At 40.8% G+C, this 21,334-nt stretch overlaps 1 protein-coding gene across 2 annotated transcripts in view; it reads left to right on the top strand.

Moving 5' to 3' along the window:
• nphp4 (nephronophthisis 4) overlaps window positions 1–21,334 on the top strand; it is a 228,977-nt gene that overhangs the window by 190,240 nt on the left and 17,403 nt on the right. For both annotated transcript variants that reach the window (XM_049581243.1, XM_049581242.1), the window contains 7 exons: window positions 2,930–3,129; window positions 5,280–5,503; window positions 13,549–13,738; window positions 14,437–14,520; window positions 19,351–19,507; window positions 20,167–20,243; window positions 20,551–20,636. In XM_049581243.1, the coding sequence (XP_049437200.1) occupies window positions 2,930–3,129; window positions 5,280–5,503; window positions 13,549–13,738; window positions 14,437–14,520; window positions 19,351–19,507; window positions 20,167–20,243; window positions 20,551–20,636 (1,018 nt within the window). The remainder of the gene's footprint in view (window positions 1–2,929; window positions 3,130–5,279; window positions 5,504–13,548; window positions 13,739–14,436; window positions 14,521–19,350; window positions 19,508–20,166; window positions 20,244–20,550; window positions 20,637–21,334) is intronic.

The raw sequence follows: 21,334 nt of genomic DNA, 5'->3' as shown, positions 1-21,334 counted from the left end.
GTGAGTGTGTGCTCAGTCACACTCCTGTCCCGCTCTTGCCTGCCTGTGGCTCTGAAGGAAGCAGTGTTGCCAGACACTATCTGGTTAGGTGACTGGCATTCGACCCAATGCCTCTCTGATAAGGACACTTGGGAAAAATGTCCGGGGATAAAGAGTGATACTGGGATAGGAAAACAGAGAAAGAATATCTACCTGAATTTAGATGCAAGCAAAAAAAGGCAAAGAAATGATTGATTTAACAAATCTATGAATGTATTTCCACCCCATGTATATCTGATGTGTTTTTCTTGTTCAGTTACAGTGTGTGTGTAGGTAAAGATACAGAGCTGTTTGCGAATTGATTAACCGTCTGGTTCAGTGGCATTGGTTGCTTTCACTTTCATCAGTTGCGCAATTCACTAAAGAAAACTCGTGCAAATTGACAAGGCAAAGCAAATGAAGAAGTACACCTTCACCTCTTTGACCCCACATATGGTACATCTGCAAGAACACTGCAATAAAGAAAAACACGTAAAACATAACCAGTAAATTAGAACCAAATTAAAGAAACAAAGAAATGCACTGCGAACACAAATACAGACACACTGCAAGTAGACAGAACAAAGCAGAACCCAGTAACAACACAAATCATTTTCCAGGGAGCACTAAAAAACTGATGCACACAAAGAATTTGTAAAAGGCTGACCTTTGATGACCAGCAAATATGTCAGTTGGCATGACACAATCACCAGATACCTCATTCATGGCACTGAGGAGCAGGTCCTACACAAAAATCGGTCAGTGCAGTGCATGAAATCATAGCCTTAGCACCTGTGCTATACAGATTTAAACTGCCTGTGTGTGAGATGCTTGTTTGTTCAAGGGGAGTGTTTGTGTGTGTGATGAATCAATAGCACAATGCTATTCTGCTTGGTAATCTGTTGTGTGACGGTGAGACAGGACCTGGGTGCAGGCAGCAGACATGTTTATAAAAATGCAGCGTGGTGATGATATAGATATTTCATACAGCAGAATACTGAAACGCAGATCTGCTGATGCACATTCTACCCTTGTTGGATTTGTCTATGAGTCGGCTGTGAAACACTATAGTTTTAACATTTCATTGATGGTTTTTATAACACCTGGTTTTAGGAGGTGCTGGCACCCCTACTTTCTTTCCTACTTTCTCTATAATAATAATAATTAAGAAAAAGATATTTAAAACAATGTTTGCATTTTGTCAGTACCATATTAATACGAATAGTCATAGAATGTGAGCTTTTAAACTCCTCTCAACACAGAATTTGAATATTCTCAAACCATGATGGACTTGATACTTTAATACAAATGTTACAATCTTGTAGCCTATGTTACATAACTTAAAGCTGCAGAAGCACCAGTGTTACGTGCAGAACATGTTAAGGTACAGCCTTGAATTTGCTTGTGTTTTACATATTTGCAACATTTTGTTTCCCTAAATCGATGTCTGGAGTGTCAACATGGTGAAGGTCTTTTCTGAGGGTCCTTTCACACCTGCTCTGTTTGGTGCCATTCAATAAAACTCAAGTTTGTTTGCCCCCTAAGTGCGGTTCATGTGGGCAAGTATGAACACAGCAATTGCACTTGGGTACGCATCAAAACAACCAGACCGAGATCTTCTTGAAGAGGTTGTCTCAGTCCGGTGAGAATGTGTTCCCACCTCGATCCGAACCAACTGCAGTCTCATTACGCAATGTTTGGGTTAAACAAGCATGAGCATGTTACAGACCTGCGCCTCGTTTTCAAACTGTATGGTTTGCCTAAAATGACCAATGCAAGCAATATAGTATATGATGACCAGCACTAAAACAACCCACATAGTTGTCCCTCCATTGTGACATTAGAAAGTGTCACATTTATCTTGCAAGTGTACTCTTCTTCAACCACTGTTTACTTCCTGAATTTTCCTGCGCTGAAATTCTGACCAGTCAAGAGCAGCTTTCTTGCACGAGGCATTTGATCTGGTCCACTTGTAAATGCTGCCGTGAGAACACGAACCAACTCCAGGCAATTATGCAACTTTGTAACAAAACTAATCCCTAATTTGGACCAAAGCAAGACCACTCTAGGTGTGAAAGCATCCTTATTTTTTATATATTGCTTTCCTGCGTTTGAATGCATTGAGCTGTCTTGGCCAGTGACATCTATTGAAGTTTGCGATATGGGCTGGGTATCATTTGAAACTTTGCAAATGGCAATAAGATACTATGGAGATACCAAAAACAGTACTTTTTGAGTACTTTTTTGAGAACAGTACTTTACTTACTTTTCTCCATTCATCAAAAGAAGCTAAAGTTCTCAAATGTTGAATATATAACACAAGCAGCCATGGCTGAACTTCTTTTTAAGATCCAAGAATTAATAATTTATCTTCCTACATGCTGCAAAATATACTTACATAAGTACTATATCTGTTTTTAGATGACAAAATAAGGGCAGTTCTGAGCTTCAAGTTTGTAAATGTCTGAGTGTTGTTCAAAGTGCAGGATTAGGCAAATTCTCTTGTCAGAGCTTTTAAAGAACATGGGTAATTTGCATGATCCAGTTCAAATGAGGATGGATTATTTGGTGACTAGTACTGTAGATGAATCAGGTATTTTAATTAGATATTTTGGGGCTTGCAGCGGATACATAGCCATGGAGGTGAAAGCTAATTTGGGAGGAGAGAGCCAGTCTGTTTTCCCAGCAGTAGGGCTTCGGCCCAGTTGTAGTGGTGCCAGTTGTTTGACTGGACTGTTGTCTGTGTACAAGCTGTTGTTTCTTGTGCTCCAACAATACTTTAATCTGTCAGCGCCTCTCTCCCTTGGACATTTGGAGGGTTTTTAGAACATATGGTCAAAATGGCAAAGAGATTAGATTCCACTCTGTTCAGTAAATATATTCATGATTGCGGCCTGTTTCTCCTTCACAGTGAGGAACGCTGCACAAGCACACAGACTGGAGATAGATGGGGATCGCATGCCATTGTTCAGACGTGGAATCAGAGCTGACACCGCTGTGCCCGGAGAACACAACCTAAACAAGCCCGACAATGGGCGACGCAAGCTCAGCTGCATGGCTGCTGTGCATCAGCGAGAGGGCAAGGAAGACGCCAAAGAGGCTAAGGTCACGGTGAGGTCAGACTTTGCACTTGAGCCAATGGAAAGACCAGAGTAGCTGCTTATCTGCAAAGCCACAAAAGTCTGTCCCTTTGTGTCTTCTTCACTTAAATCTCAAACAGACAACAAAGGCAGAGCAACAGCTTTCATTCTGGCTCTTAGACATGTCATGAGGGAGCTTTCATAGATGCGTGGAGCGTCTCCCAGACAGCCTGCCTGTGTTACAATTCTCGTGGTGATGTGCCCCTCAACCCCTGTTTTACTGACTGTACAAGAAGGTGTTAATTGTTCTTCTACCCGAAGGCACATCTTGTACTTTCACCCATGGGTGCACATGCTAAATGTGATTTTGGCTGTGGTGCATGTCTGTCTCAGACATTTTACACATTACACTTCCTGTGGTAAGACCTGTGTTTTAGTTGTTTCACACCCCCATAACAGCCAATACTATGTGGAATATAACCGAGTCCTGCTCGCACAGGAAGATTTTAAGAGTTGCTTTGCAATTCAATTTGGATTTGACTTCTCTGGGCTGATAGCCACGACCTAATTTGGTCCAGGTTTGTCCCCGGCATAATTTCCGTGCACTAGACCTGTGGAAAAACCTCACTGTTATTTTTGCACACACACACTTAGCTTAACCACCCTGATTTTGAGAGTCAATTTGAGGTGTTACATTTATTTTTAAGACAAGTGTTCCTACTGGCCAGAATCCCTGGCATCATGCAGTTTATTGCATCTTTTATAATATTTAATGGGTTTAAGTGCAGCAGACACTGCCACAGTATGTTCTTAGGTTCAAATTTAGCTTGAGTGTATGGTTAAATTTATGATGTAATACAGATGTAATGATTGATGGACTTGTTTTGGTCGGTACAAACTGCCCTAAAAAAGCCAAGAAGAAAACATGGGACTATCTACCCTGTGGTTTGGAGCAAGGTTGTGCAAATAATGAACCTAAAATTTGAGAAAACGCCATGTATGATATTGATTCCTTTCCAAATACCCATACTTAAGCTTCTTTTATGATAGAGTGCTTGACATTTTGATCACTGTTGCTTGACAGAATTGACATGTTTTTCACAGAGAATATTGTTTTGTCGCAGACACCGCCATTTTCAGTCATGCAATGTGATTGGGTAGTCACAGCAAGCCTCTTTGATATATCAGCTCAAGTACTGTGTGTTCCAGTGTATGCAACATAGGGCCAAATAACCTGATCATCACAATGGTTGACAGACATCCAACAATACAGTGAGCACATCTCCTTCTCCATGTCCTGCATTTGTTGGACCAAAACACATTCACCCTGTAAGTCCCAGTTTTGGTTCAGTGGCTGCTTTGACCACCTCCTTTTGCTGCACTACTGTTGTCTTCTCAGAAGAAGCAAGTTTAAAATCTTTTCCTCTGTAACTAAGTCACTGGTTTCATCAAATCCCTCCATTATCAAAATACAGAAGACTACAAAGTAGTACAAATATAGATACAAAGCAAACAGCTGTATATATAATGTAACTAAACAAGCTGGCTGGAGGGTAGCCTCAGGTTATCTTGGAGACAACTAAAACCATTTGCCGAAGCATAAATTGAATCATTTCAAGACTCTTTAAGTTCTGTCGAGCAACATTTACCTAAAGTGTCCTACCATAACTCAGGCTTTAGTGTTCCATGGAATTTTTTTTAACCATTAAACATAATAATTGTCTTAAAGGTTTTGTAAAGGTCATTTCATGTTCAGAGCCCTAAAGGACAGTTTGTAACATTAAGCTTTCCTGCCTGCTTGTTCCAGCTCTAACATGCAATCAGAATGTAGCCATGAATGCACTGGCCATAAAGAATGTGTTATTGTATGTCTTGAAATATCACCAAAGTAATTGCTGAGAAATGGAGACACGGCTACAAAAATGTCAGAGGGTTTTAAACTGAAACAGAGAGTGAGCGCATCCCAGAATGTTGGTAATCATCTCTAATTACACAAGAAATCTGTGCAAACTACAGCAAGTACATTAGGTCAATATCACATAAGGGAGTCACTCTGTGAACTCTACTAGATGTTCTAATGGAAAGTTTCGGTAATCACTTTGCAGAATGTCATGCTATTGTGTCGCCTGATGTTACACTAGGGTGTGCTTTTCAACAGTTGCCATTGTTTTTGGGTGTTAGGTTCGAACTAAGGAAGCCTCGTTGGCCAGAGAACCTAATCAGCTCAAACCCAGTGAAAAGCACAGCAAGGCAGAGGGCATCGCCAACATGCTGAGCCAGGCCATCACCACCCATCACCTGCTCTACGCCAGCCTGGGCTCTGCGGAGTACATGGAGTTTGTCCTTAAAAATCCCTTTAATGTGCCTCAGACTGTCACCATTCACAGTGATGACCCCGAGCTGAGGTAAGACTCTGGAAGGTGGTGTAAGACTGACACCCCACCGTTAACTGTTGTTTTTGTGCGATTGTAGTTTCACAGAGAGGAAATTTAGAAAAAACAATTACATGTTTGTTAGTTAAAAGGCGTGTCCTCAGTCTGACACACCAATTGTTAGTTCGTGTTTCTGTATTTTATGTGTTTCCCATTATCACCCATTAGCCCTGCCATTAAACTGTGTTCACACATTGTGAGCGCGTTTCCAAAGGTCATGGTGCATCTCAGGAGATTAAGTTAAGTTTATTAAGTTAAGTTTATTTACTTTATTAATCCCCTGCGGGGAAATTCAATGTTTTCACTCTTGCTTGTCAATTACACACGAACACGAACACACACATGCACAAACAGGACCTATACATGCACAAAGTGGAGAGATGTCAGAGTGAGGGGGCTGCCCTTGGTGAGGCGCCCTGAGCGGCTGGGGGGTTCGGTGCCTTGCTCACCTCAGCAGTGCCCAGGAGGTGAACTGGCACCTCTCCAGCCACCAGTCCACGCTCCATATTTGGTCCAGACGGGAACTCAAACAGGCGACCCTCTGGTTCCCAACCCAAGTCCCTATGGACTGAGCTACTGCCGCCCCATTATGATTCTGCTTTAAGAAAAGATGCTGCATCCTCACACTTGATCCATCCCAATGTGAGACATTTCCAATCCAGAACTTTGTTCTTTGAAGTGAAGGTACACCTTCCCCTGTGCCTCAAATGTTTTTACCACCAGTCTTGGCATAAAGGGTTGCCTATACAAAAGCCTCAAAGCTACAGTTGGTAACTTATAAGAAAGAAATCATGTCCCTCCTTCTCTGCGTCTGATAGCATTTGCCAGAATTGACTGCGTTACACCAAAAACAACCAATCAGAGCCAAGGAGTGTCTTATGCAGCTGTCAATCATGTTAATTACAGTTCATGAACTTTGGTCAAACTCTCAAACTAAGCAGCGCTGATCAAATATGAATCAAGATTCTGTCACTGCATTGCCTGTTTCTCACCTCAAATGTTTAGCTGTAGAAAGAGAAAGTTGAGCTGAGTTTTCAGCTCAACTTTCTCTTTCTACAGCTAAACAGTACACTAAAATATGTTTCTCAAAGCATTTGAGGCCATGCAGTAACAGAATCTTGATTCATGTTTGATCAGTGCTGTTTGACAGTTTAACAGTTTGACCACAGTTCACGAGCAGCGATTGACATGATTAACAGCTGCGTTAGAGACTCCTCGGCTCTGACTGGTTGTTAATGCTGTAATGCCATTAAAAGCACTACAAAGTAGGCAGAGGAATATAACTTTTAGAGCTGTGTGAATATAGTGACAGTTTCGCAAATTTGACAAAAACTTTTCATAAAGGTTACCAAAACTACAGCTTTATCAGTAGAGGGCAAGCTGGTGTTGGTGATGAAGCATGGCATAGCCTTTATGGTTCTTGCAGTGCGGGGAAAACGGGAACAATAAACAGTATCTAAAGGGAATGGTGACATTTAAGGAAATTATGGAGCACCCCACATATAGTGATGAAAACAAAACTGCTCTACAAACATGATTAAGATATCCCATTATCCAAAAATAACCCACCAACAGCAACACTAGAGAGCCAAGATGAAGTGTAGTCAGGAGTGTGTTTGCTTGTATGACTGTGTTTTATTCTGGTTGTGAGAGCGTGATTAACAGCTCTGTCACTGTTTTGATAAGATGTGCATGTGTGTGTAGGTGTGAACTAACGTGTGTGTTCGCATGTGAGCCTGTTTTAGCCTTTGAAATTTATCTACTCTTTAAACACATCTTATTTGCATGTGGTGGGTGCATTATTTAGTCTCTGAATGTTCTAATTTCAGACATCAGGTTTTGTGCGCGCGTGTGTGTGTGCTTGCCTTACACATTTCAATTTTGTTCACAGTTTTGAGACGTGTTTCTTTTTCATGAATAAACAAGATAAATTATTAGTTTCTCAGTACAAATAGTGGCCACGTTTCCAAACACATTTTGCACGTGTGTGACTGCATGAATAAATAAGATAAATGCTACATTTCACTCTGTTGTTTACACACAAGCTGTAGGCCCATAAACAAAGACGATTCAAGCTTCTTCAACAGCACAATCAGTTGTCCTTGACGCAGATGCAGACATAAAGCTGGTGATATGCTAAGTAACCCCTTTAATCCACACATAGAAGCCATTATGGTTGATATTTCCTGGATCACCCGTTCTTGATATCCATGCTGTGTTTGTTTCCTTCAGTTAGCGTCATTGTTAATCCCCAAGCACTGAATCTTTTGTTATGGATTCTGCTCATGCCTGAGCTTTTGGATTAACATATATCACGTTGATCAACAAAGGCTGGAGTGCGCCATGGATGAATCATTATGGCATTAGCCCGGCCACCGGGCCTACCAGGTCTAATTGAGAGTCATCAATCCCTGCATCTGTCCTCTCTCCGGCTTAGCGCCCTGTTAGTTTATTTATATATTTTCTGATGAGGCAGCGTGACACTTTACACCAAACCGTCTGCCACCTCTACTAAGAGCCAGAAATGTGTAAATTAGCAAGGAAGCTTCTGCATTTGATGTGTTTTAACTGCAGCACTGTGGGTTTCAAGAGCCAATTCAGGTCACGCGTTCAGGTTGAAACAGTTCAGTAAGCACAGCACTGCCCAGGACACTTTAATACTTTTATGACACTGTGGTTTGTATGTTGTTAAAGCTGCAGTAGTGCTGTATGTGTTATGTATGTGACTGTGACCTCCATAGAAGAGATAAGGAGATATGACGGGAGGAAAATTCATGTCATCATTAACTAGGTCAATATAAGTGTTGAATGATTTTAATAGTACTGATTTCTGGGTTCCATCACTTTTTACCATAAGGTTGGCATTTCTAGAGATTAGTTGTACTCGTGCATATATACAGCAAAAAATTGTGGCAAAGCTGAACATGTATAGTAGCTGTTGGAGATGACTTCTGCTGAGATCATTGTTAAAAACTGCTGCAGAAAGATGGATACTGTTGTATAACCATAAAAATACATTTCAAGGTTGGACTTTACAGTATAGTGTTTGTTTGTCTTTAATACGTCTGCAGAAGCAGGACGAATTAGACCTTTTGAAGGTTTAACAAAGTGAAAAATATGGATCCCAGGGAGGGGGGTGATAGTTGGAAAACAATCTCAGAATTCCCAGGATAAAGTCGTAAATTTATGAGAAAATAAAAAACAGAACATTCCCTGACACTATGAAGTCATAAATTTGTGAGAAAAAATTAAGAAATGCTCAGAGATTAATTGCCAGAATGTAGGGTGACGTAATATAATGAGCGGCAAAGTCCGCACAGGGAGGAAGTTGTGATGGATGAATGGGTCAAGCACAGGACTTTTGGTGTCAAGCGTGGGCCAACCTTGGCTCATGACTTTTAGATTTTTTTTGACTTATTATTTTTAGTTGATAAGGAGTATAAAGCTGCTGAATGCACACTTTGTTAATGCCATATTTTAATGTTGCTAGGATGCCCAGAAAGGATGACCAGCTGATGGCCAGGTGACATCTGTGACATCAGCACACCTTTCAGTTTTTAAATCACAATCTTAATTGGATATTCAAACAGTGGTCATTCAATGAAATGAAATGCTGGACCGTGTTTACCGGTGGCATCTGTGTTGTGATGAATTTGATCCAATCTTGCAGAGTGAAGCGATTTGGTTCTTTGACCAAAAAACTCCACTATGTTTCTGAGTTTTCTTCTTATCAATTTGTGACTTTAAATCTCGGGGAATATCGAAGTCTTTTTCCAATGAATTTTACACTTTAACCGTGATCAAAGTCTTTCTCCGGATATTACCCTCTCTCCCGGGTCTATATTTTTTTAAACCTACAATGGGCCTAGCCTGCCTACGCACTGCAGGAAGCAAACACACAGGAGCACATTGACATTTTATGATTGCTGCAGGACTTTTTCCTGGGAAAAGGAAGGACGAAGAATTCCCAAGAAATCCTTGAATCTGAATCCCCAGTATTCAGCCTTCATCTACCCTATATGTCATCGCCACATCCGTATCTGTGGTAGAGATGTACAAAATGGCTACACCTGAGGCAATGTGACATACTTCTTTTACACTTACCTCCCAAGTCTTTGAAGAGCTACACACTATGTATACAAACAACAGCCTCTGTTATCCTGGACTGCATGAACCATAGCTTGGTCAGTGCACCGAGGCTACTCTGCTGTTACTTCCTTGTCAATATTTTAACCAATATTTGACAAGGAGCTTTCTTTAGAACACAAGCAAGGCCTTGGGTGAGCTCTTTGTTCTACAGAAACAAACAGAAAAAAAAGTCTGACCCTCAAATCCAGCATCAGGCTTTGAAGGGAGAGTACTTAGAGAGAGGCTAGGCTAGCTGTAGCTTTGATGTGTGCAGTGGTTTAGAGCCCAGAGGCTCCTCTTGAAGTGGAGGACGCGTTTGCTACCTGTTGCCATCCATTTTGCATGGCTACCTTTTACACTTGGCCTCACAGAGCCTTAGTGTGAGCCATGACTGCTGGTTTGCAGAGAGATAGGAGCCTACAGCTCCTCTGCAGCTGTCCATGCTGCTGCTTCATCTCTCATTATTTCTGCCTCTCATTATCTGTCTTCTTTTCGGAGCTTTTTCAACTCTGCGCTCACTCAGGCCTCCCTCTTGATATCCTTTAATCATCTTTATTTGGTTCTTTCTTTGTTTTTCCTCTGTTAGTCTCAGTCTGTTTGTCCTCTTCACCTCCTACCTTGTTCTATTTTCTTTCTTTAAAAATGAATTCAATCAACCCATGTTTTTTTTCACGGAGGCTCAGGTGAAACACACATACACACACAGGCTCTTTGTTGTTGTGATAAGCCACAGGCAAAATGTTTTATTCCAAGTGCACAGGTGGGAATCTCCAAATAAGTTTCATGGAATTGACTGTTGCATCTTGCTCTAATGTTAGCGAGGTGGGGCCCTGAAAAATTCATAAACTCTTGCTCTCCTATTGAGAGAAATCCCTCTCTCCATGCCCATGGGTTGGAACCTTTGAAGTTTAAAGCAGCCCTTCCCTTTATGCATTTGTGCGTGAAATTTTTGCATTCAAAGGAAGAGGAAAGAGTGGAGACGAGACCTCCCTCTGTTGGAATGTGTTATCTATTCCCGTTGCTTTCTCCCTGGAAATCCATTTGTTGGGGATTGGAGGGGGGCTTTCACTGACCTCTATAGCTTTTATGAAAGCTGCCGTTGGTAATTAAAAAGTAAGCATTGTGTTCTCTGTGTTGACTGCTCGACCGTGGAATTAGCTCACTTCGATTTATGGCACTACAGTGAACTTTTCATTGCTAGGGTTAGTTTGTAAGAAGGGGATATCAGTATTGGATGTAATAGAGGGAAATGTATTATTTTGGATGCATTGCTGGATTTCTTGGCGATATTAGATCCGGTATGTAAGGAATATTTAACATGGTTCCCCATGGTCAAACATCAAACATTAAAGTCTCAGTGTGTAAAAATCGTGAGTAACAGTGACATCAGCGGCCAAATTCTAGATTGCAGGGCTCACTCGCGCTCACTCGCTCACCCCTCCCGTTGGGTAAGTGACGGTGGCCTCATAGGACAGAAAGCCTTGCACAAACAGAGATGGCATCATCCACGAGTTTTTCAAGTTTTTCAGGAGCAGGCTTATCTAGCGATGAGGAGAATATTTATTTAGGAATCTAAACCATGTTATGATATTGTAGCAACCCTGCAGTAAATGTTCCGTTATAATGTCAGTGTTCTGTGAGTTAATGGCATGTTTGGGATTGAATGAGTATAGGTAGGGTGCGGGGTGCGAGTGTGCGCGTGCTGGTGTGTGTATGAGCAAGCTGGAGGAGAGAGCAGGAGTGCACAGTTGTGCAGCTAAGTTCTTGTTTGTTGGTTGTTTTGGCGTAGTTACGGCCAACATTAACCTGTACTGTTCAGTAATAAATGGTGGTTTGCCGAATAACGGCGTCATCCTTTCCACACATCCTGGTGGATGTTATAGCTTACCAGTGAGGTATAGGTTATCTGTGAGATATAACGTTATGTTAGGAGTGTTTTATTTCTAATTGTTTTGGTAACACGAGCAAACATTAGCACAATAATGGTAAAATAACACGTTTTATGTGATAGTCACGATACAGTGCGGCAAATATAGGTTGGTACGATTATAATGTATGTGTCTCCAGAATGTTCTTCCACAGGAGTTTTTTCCACCTGGAATGAGCAACGCCGATATTCACTCATGTTTTGTCCCATCCTTGCTTATCTGATCTTTTTCTTTTATTTGGTGGCGTGGTTTCCCTCTTACGGGGCAAAACATGTGTGTGGCCCTCCATTTAAAGTGCAACAGAATCATAAAAGTACAAAGCAGGTTCATGCAGAAGCGCCCTGGATTGAGCTTCACCTTCTCTGTCTCCAGTGACGGCAAGTTCTAGGTAAACGCGAAAGGCAAAGCGCATGTATCTCTTTCGGCCACTGCATTCAAATATGGCGACGCAAGAAAGCAGCCTCCAGCATAGCGCGCCCTGCCTGTGTATATATAGAGAAATCATTCTAAGCCTATGAGAAAGCTTCCATTTGTATGTGAATTGCATTGCACTTTAGTAAATATATATTTATGAAAGCAATAGTTGATATTTGCTAATAAACAACCACGTAAATTACACATTGTAACTTTAAGGATATTCCCACACTTGAACCTCCTGGCAGACTATTTCAACCATTCTTTTTTAAACTGTCTCTCCCAACTCTCCCAGTCAGAAGGAACAGTTCACCTCAATATAAAAAATACATATTTTTCATCTTACCCATGGTGCCATTTATCAGTCTAGATTGTTTTGGTGAGCGTTGCAAAGTGTTGGAGATATTGGCCATAGAGATGTCTGCCTTCTCTCAAATATAATGGAACTAGATGGCACTCAGCCTGTGGTGCTCAAAGTGTCAAAAAAAAAATACATTTGACCTTGTTGTGAGCAGTTTCAATCAGGAACTATTTTTGTTGTACCAAAACTACACTCGCTTACCATATCTCTGCGCAAAAGGAAGCGTGCACTTGCTGCCAACTCACCAAGCACCACTGAGCTGGCACCATTAATGTTTACATCTCACAAACATGAGCCTCTTGTCCATAAGTAGATACACGCTTCCATATAGTTCCTACATGAAACAGCTCATGACATAGTTTTTGGAGTATCTTGAGTAACCAGGTCATGATCTATGGAAAGAGACATTGCTGTTGAGTTTTTCAAATGTCTTTTTGGGCACTTTGAGCACCACAAGATGAGTGCCATCTAGTTTCATTATATTAGAGAGAAGGTAGACATCTCTCTGGCCAATATCTCAAACACTTGGCAACTCACACCAAGACAATCAAGACTGATAAGCAGCACTATGGGTAAGAGGAAAAATATGTATTTTTTATTTGGAAGTAAACTGTCTCTCTAAGAGAATACAACAGTAAATCTCTGGAATACCCCTTTCAGTTCAAGTTATTGTGCTTTTTGTAAGAATGTCAGTTGGTTATTTCATCCAAAACTCGGCAACAGTACAATATCCCAACAAACAGAGGGCTAATTTCCACATTGTTCTGTGGATATTCATACAATCAATTAAAGAGCCAAGAGGGTGAATGCTAATACTTTTTAATGGCCCTTTGATAACACCATCAGGCCCAACTTCACCTTGAACAGACAAAAAAATATATACAATCTAATTACATTTACTGACACATTCAGGCTCTCCAGATGATGCACCATTATATTTTGAACAGTGTATAACCTTTCCTGTAAAATCAAATATTAAGATTGTCATGGAAACCATGACAGCGAAAGCATCAGTATGTTATTTGTTCCGTTCTGTTGGAGGCTGAATTCAACAATGTTCAGCAGTGAGGGTTTCGACTTTTATTCCTGATAGTGTAACAAGTCCGACTCTTGTCCTGAATGAATCCCTTAAACATGCACAAGAGCCAGCTTTCATCTCACTCATGTCCTTTAATCTTTCCATCCAGTGTCATCACTAATACAGAGGAGTGGGGTTACTTCAAAGCACTAACCAAAACACCAACCCCGCTGGAAGAAAACATGTTCCACTTGGAGGAAGGTACCCCAGGTCCAAAGGTTTACCTCCGGCCCAAAGAGAGCATCCATATACCCCTGAAATACCAGAGTTTCCTGTGTGACCACACCATGGCCCTTCAGGTAGAGTGAAGACCGTATACTGATGGAATAGTTAGACACGGTCAGCTTATAAAACCATGTCTCGGGAATGGTAATTCTTGCAGGATGCAGTACTTTTGACAAATAGGATTGTATTTTAGCAGTCAGATGTTATGCTCGGATTCGTCCAGTCACCACATATTTCCATCACCACAGATGAAAGACCAAAGTTACTCTTTCCTTCTAACTTCTGATGTCGCAGGACTTCACAAGTCTACTTACTGAATCCAGTTCTGAGAAAATCTTTTTCTTTTTTTTTTTTTTAAACTGATTGGCCTTGAATGGTCCAAAGATGTGTGTTTGGTGTGAGTCCAGTATGGGAATAAGCAGTGATAAAAGTTGAAAATTTATTGATATAAATGTCACTACACCTCAAGGATTATAAACATGATCTGTTCCAAGGGCAAGTTATACACATGTAATGGCAACTCTGGCTCGACGGTTAATTTGATGCCAGAGGGACTGTTTAAAATAAATGTCGTTTATACGGCTGCGGTCTTATCTCTTAGATGACTGGAGGATTTACGCCCCTGGATTCTATTCTGCTTCTTGTGATCATACACAGTTTCCTTGCCTGATGTGCACATGTAATATTTTCTTTGCGGTTATTTGCTGTTTTTTTCTGATACAGTAGCTGATCAATTCTGATAACCATTCTGTTTCTTATCGACTCGTCACAGGGACCAACCTTCCCACCGACAGGCAAAGGTTCTCAGGTGGCCAGAAAGATTCTGTCCAGTATTGTTGCTGCCAAGACTATCAAGGTACAGAGTGTGCTACTTATGCTTTGTGCTATATCTTCTGTATATTCGACCATTTTTATCTCCTCCTTTGGTCACCTGCATCTGAATCCCTCAGTTGTTTGTCTCCAGGCTGGAATTATAGTAAGCTATGGATTAAAGATGCAGTGTGGATGTACAGTATGATCTTGCCATGATAAGAGCTTCAGTACAGTCTATTTTAAACATTTTAGCATCTTAATGTTACAAATTGATTGTTTTATTCAGAGAAGTAGAGGAAGATAAAGCCACCTAAACTAGTATAAAGCATTTGATCTGGAATTAAGTCGGGTTAGCTGTCTTATCTGGTGCATCCCTGAGTCTAACAACATCTAGTGTACACACACACTCCCCAACAAGTCTCCACGGAGTGGCAGTGCGCCGCCTCCTCCCTCCTCTCCTCTCCCACACAGCCACAGCGCAGACACAAAGAACACTTTGAAGTGTCAACTATTTAAAAAGTTACACTAGTCAGACAAGATTGTCAAGCAAAATTATATGCTGGAAATCACTTTTATCTTACTGAACATTGTTTATCTTCTCCAACTGGCAAATGTCAGGCTGGAGGGTTAAACTATCTCCGATTGGAGGGACAGCTTGACACGTCTGGTTAATCTACTTTAAATGAACCATGCATGTATAGCATTACTCTGAAGTTATTTCCCCATTTTATGCGCTTATTCAACCGTTTATAATATGCAAGGAGTTTAGAGGAGGGTGAAACTATGTGAATGTGCTTGTTCGGATGTACTTCAGATAAGACAATAGACTCTATATCTCCATTTCATGTAATGTGCTCTGCAGCCCCTGTATGATACAGCTGTTCCCAAAATTAACTTCTCTTCCTCATGTTCAAATAGAAATTTTGGCCCTCTCTCCACTGATGTGAGGTTAAAAAAAAGATATCCATCACTGTTCGCTAACCTGCAGTATCTCGTAATAATCCTGTTGTTCATGCAGTGTACAGTACCCTGAAGCTCTCCCATTGCATGGGGTGATGAAATGTTTGCCAGTCTGCCAAGTCTGTGTGTGTGTGTGTGTGTGTGTGTGTGTGTGCTATGTGTCTGCCTAGGGTGTGTGTGTGTATTTGTGTGCCAGTGTCAGCACTGCTGCTCTGAGCAAAAATCCTGTCAAGAGGTCAAAGAGGTCGGGTCTGGATCAAATCTGTGTCCCGCTAAAACTGACAAGCCCCAACAGCAGAGCTGTCAGGATGCCAGCTTTGGCACCGCTGTCAGTCAGCACACATCACCAGAGCCAGATATGGGCCACTATTGCAGGTCAGCATGGGCTTGCAAATCTGACGCATCGACGATTTGGACAGCTGCTGTTTGGCAGGGATCAGCTTCTGAGTTTGGGAATCAATGACCAAAATGTGGAAAGTTAACTTCTGTACCTCTAACTACAGTTCATTACTCAGGACTAGATATTTAATTCTGTTACAGAGTTGTAATAAAGGTCCTCTTCATTACTAGGAGCTCTTTTTGTATTGTAGCACTGTATAGATTTACTTGCACAATATCTATTTGTGTTGATTAATGTTAGAAATAAATGCACTGCTGGGGTGGAATCTATTAGATTTTCCATTCTTAAGTGTAATAATAGCTACAGTTTGTAGTGTGTGGACACCTGAACGTTACATCCATATGTGGAATGAGATCATTAATGAGATCATTATTCTGCCGTCTCTGCTAAGGCTTTCCACAAGATTTTGAAACCTAACTGCAGGGATTTGCTCCCATTCAGCCATAAGTGCATTAGTGAGTTAGTGAGGTCGGCCACTGATGTTGATAAGGTCTGGCTTGCAGTTAGTGTTCCAGTTCATCCTAAAGGTGTTGGATGGAGTTGAGGTCAAAGCTCTGCTTTCCAGTCAAGGTCTTCCAAACCCAAACTCAAAAAAAGTTATTTACAATATAAACAGTAACATCCTGGATCTTTATTAGACCTTACAGTAGGAAAGTGTTGTTAAGGACAAGCAACCAGCACAATGAATTATACTTCCTCTAGAGTTTCTACTCGTGTTTCTAGAATTTCTTCTGGATAGTTTGAAGTGAAATTGGTCCTGTGTGACCAGTACCTACTGGACTGTTGTGCTGTATGTACCTCATTTCAGTGCCAGATTGTGTGTGTATGTGGCGAGTGTGCAGTCTAAAAAGAGAGACAGCCAACATGTGTGTAATGTGACACATGATGGTGAGGCTACGATAACAGATAAAGAGAGTATGAAATTAAATGTAGCCATGCAAATGTTTGAACAATTTAGGTTACTTGTCAGTGAACAAATGCTACAACTCCACAAGACCCAGGCCAAGTTCCCATGTCTTGCTTGCCACCTGTTGATTAACATGTAGAAGGTTAGTCCTGAATTTAGCAAGCGAAGGTAGCCTCCCTTAAGGTAGACTGTTAAGGTGGACCAGCTATTCTCATTGTAGTGACAATCTGAGCCGCTGCTAAGAAGATAATAGAGAAGTATCTGGCTGCTGAGTCTCTCCTGACTTAGGGAGACAGCTATTGATCCTAACTCAGAACTGGGTGTTTAATTATTGTAGTTGGGTTAGGTTTAAATTTTTATTTTTATTTTTAAAGTGTTCTGTATTTATGGATATCTATATATTTAAGTATACTTTAAACTGTTTGAGTCAATATAATGTTCAGTCTAAAGTTCAGCTATGCCTTTGCAATAACAAAAGACAATCTTTAATGTCACTGACTGTCCTTCTTTTTAGTATCATGCCAGCACTGGTATTGAATAAACCCAAACTATACCCAACCCTAGTCTAGATACATTAATATCTATAGCCAATTCCATGTGAATCAGTCTGTGACATTTCCAGGTATGTCTGTCTTGGGCTAGAGTGTTGGATAAGAGGAAATTCTGACCTGACAGTGACATTAGAGATAAGAAAAGGAGGTTATAAGATATTTTTTTTTTTAAATCAAGGGATTGTGAATATCCACCATAAATATCTGAATCAAATATGACCCAAAGACTTAGCGACTGTGGCCTCATGCCACATTGCATCAAGCCAGCACACGCCAGTTTAAGATGACGTTTAGTGTGATGGTACATGAAAGAGTCAGCAGTTCCAATGTGTTGGCACATGTTGGCGTACATTGTGCTTTAATACTGTTACAACTTTTAGCTATTCTACAGCATCTTTGCTTCATGTGCAACAACAACTACACTTCCTGTTTATTCCACAATAAGAGCCCTCACTTCCTCTGAATATGTGAAATCTCATACAGGCAGTTATATTTACCCACTTGAATATACTGCAGCCAGTATGTAAATATGTAAGCATATTAGCATTTACCAGCTATCATATGTAACCATATGTAATGAGTTCATACACTATGTATTAAGACATTTGTGTTGATTTGCACAGATCAGCTCCTGAGGGCTATTTTAATGCAGCAAACTTCAAAGCACAGCCAGCAGGTCTGTAGAGGTTTCAGCAGTTGGATTGAAGCCAGCTTTTATATTCTAGTGTACAGCGTGCCCCATCATCATCATACTCTCTGGTGAATTTTTAAATAAAACTTCTCAAAGGCTGTTTTTTAAAAAGCTGTATATGTTGTTTAGAGCTGAACTGCCTCGGGAGGAAAACATGGCATATCCAGTTCTGTACTTCACTAAATACAGTCGAGAAATTAGAATGTAGGTATCCTCTAAATGTCTAATGACACATGACTTGTATTGTTTGAGCGTACAGGTGAACTAATGAAATTACAAGCACTCGTAAAGTTTTAAACAAAACCCCGAAGTCAAATGTATTTGGAAGAGAACATGACAATGGGAAACTTTTCCACTGTAAACATTCATCACACTTTATGGACATCTTGGTTTAATTTTGAAGTTATGTACTTGGCATAGTTGTGCATAGAGTTTTCCCATTCATTAATTTTCACAAACATTTCAGGTGCTCTCACTTTTACATTTACCTCCAAAAAAGTGGTTAGAATCTGATCAGTGGTCCCAAAACCAGGGGCTGGTACCTCCCAAGGGGTCCAGAAGATAAATTTGATTTAGATATAGCTTTTTTCTTTCTGCACTGCATGCTTTCCCCTCGTGACACCTTAAAAACATTATTTAAAGAAGCTAAGGGTGTTACCATGATGTGGAACTGGAGGATGTGTTTGACATTTCCATAACAAGGCTGTCAGTCAGGGAGTCGTTATCAGCAATGACCACCGTATGAGCGCAGTGCAGAGCAGCAATGTTGAGCTAGCCAGCGGGATACACACACAAGGACTCTACATTGACTAACATGCACATGCCACTGCACTGTGTACCACAACAAATAACACAGAAACTCGTACTACAACACACAAAAAAGCAGCGTGACTTCATTCTCTGCTCAGGGTGCCATTACTCTGCTCTGTCTTTACATAGCAAATAGTGGTTTGCTGCTATTTTAATGCTCTGAATGTAATATACAGGACCTTTAAATGAAACAGTCTGAGAAAGACAAATCACAGGCGGTCTTAGCTAAATAGAGGTTTTTTTAGGGGTCACAGGCTAAAGGTAAGGAACCACTGGCTTAAATAATCTGGCAAAACCTTTGGGTTGTTTACAACCAAGTCTTATCATCTGGGCATTCATGGTATTGCCCTGTCAGACTCTGTTGTTGCATTGTTGATTACAGTATTAACAAAACAGCTACAAAGATAAGTTGCAAGTTGCTTCTAACCCAGCTATAACTGTTTTATTACTTTGGCTCGAGGAGTTTTATTCGTCCCGTGATGATTCAAATGCTGTTTCATTGCAGGACAGAGACACGCTGCTGACACCGCTGACATTTCACCTTCCCTCCACAGATTACATTCAAAGCAGAGGACGGCAAGCCGATGGCCATCTGCCAGGTGAACGTGGAGCCGACGCCTCATGTTATCGACCAGACATTCCGGCTTTACCACCCCGAGCTCTGCTTCCTCAAAAAAGCCATCCGTCTGCCACCATGGCACGACCCCACAGGTAGTGCAGGTTACCCCAGTTATGTCCCCATCAGCCATTTCACCCTGTCTCACCGCTTCCACCCTGCCTCTGCTGAAAGTGTTTAGATTGGATAGTTTCATGTAGGTTTATTGCATTGTATTTATTTGCATAATCGCATTTTTAGAATTGGTTTTGGGTTTAGTGAATACATCCTCAGTAGGTGCACTCACTTACTCTCCAGCATGAGCATAAACACCTAAATGTGTGCATACACTTGCATAAATACCAAGCTTTTTTACATTATGCAAGGTGTATGGGCATGAATAATGTATTCTACCTTCATTTTATTGTGTTTTTACCAAAATATCAACAAAACAATCTTACAGTATAACACAATTTCAGTCACAAAAAAGTGTAATAACAGCAGGGAGGCATCTGGAAATAGAGCAGGAAATGAAAAGCAGGAAAAAAAATGAAATGGATAATATGAAGAAAATAGCACAGCGTGTACAGAACATACATATTTATGTGTATATGTGCATGTATGCATAAAAATATCACATTAGACACATTAAGATCGGCTAGCTGTTAAAAACCGATAACAATCATAAATGCTTCAAACTACTTAAATACATCATCTAGATCTTTACTGTCTGTGCATTAACCATTTTTTCTCTTTCTTTTATTGGGCTTACCAGCTGGAGACCCAGATGTTAGGACTCACATTTCTGTACGCTGCAGTGACCCAAACATCATCTGCCAGACAAGGATGCTGGTTAGAGAAAAACATTATTTTCGTACATTTTCCATTCCCTTCTGCAATAACCCACACTAATCATAGCAGATGATTAATTGCTAGAATGATAGCTTCACCACCATTTCCTGTTTGAAAGGGGAAAGCACTTTATTCTAGCTCACCTGTCATGAACTGCATGCTGTTTTGACACACAAAAGCCTTGCCCTTACACAGTGCCATGCACTTTTTAAGTGCTAATGTGAGGTTTCTTTTATTCCTGCCTCTTTTTTTTACCTTCCCCCCTTCATTTTAAAGTCTCTCTGCCTTTTACTCTGTTTCTGTCTAGGTGCCAGGGGAGCCTCAGGATGTGTACTTGAAAGTGCCAGGGAGTCCCAGTCCGCACATAAAAATGTTCTTTGTGATGGTTTTTACGTATGTATTATTTACTGAGCAGGCATGCTGTACACAATGAACGCACACACACACACACACACACACACACACACACACACACACACACACACACACACAAACACACACAACTTAGCCTGAAGATGCATTCTATTTTGGACTAATTAAATTGTTCATGCAGGCTTGAATTAATGAACTAATCAGATGGAGGTTTGGTGGTCTGACTGCCTGAAGTTACAGAACCCATCTTCTGGTCTTCCAAATCTCCATCAGAGATATAATTTGTGGGTTTGTTAATAGGTAGGGCTAATGTTAGCCTCTCATTAACAGTCAGGGACTTATCAGTCAGCTCTGATATGATGGGTACAATACAGTTTTCACTGGTTACATATTTACTGCTGAAGTGATCTGTATTTGATTCCCAGTGGACACACATTTATGTTAACATTCAGTGTCTCCCAGCGAGGCAGATTGCATTCTCGTCCTCATAAAGCATTTGCAAATCAAATTCTTCTATCTGCCAATTAGTCAGCACAAGTGTGGACTGCATCATCTGCACGCTGGTGCACATACAGTACAAGGACATCCTCATGTGAGATTTTGATTAAATTCTGCCCAATCAAAGTCATACATGAATATGTACAAGTAATGGACACAATAACAAGAACACAAGCAACACTTAATTCAAAACACAGTGCTCGTAGCAGAAGGCTCCATTA

This window comes from Epinephelus fuscoguttatus, linkage group LG7, assembly GCF_011397635.1.
Source record: "Epinephelus fuscoguttatus linkage group LG7, E.fuscoguttatus.final_Chr_v1".
NCBI classification, from domain to species: Eukaryota; Metazoa; Chordata; class Actinopteri; order Perciformes; family Serranidae; genus Epinephelus; species Epinephelus fuscoguttatus.
Note: the sequence above shows the minus strand (reverse complement) of the source record. Positions and strands in the feature narration are given on the sequence as shown.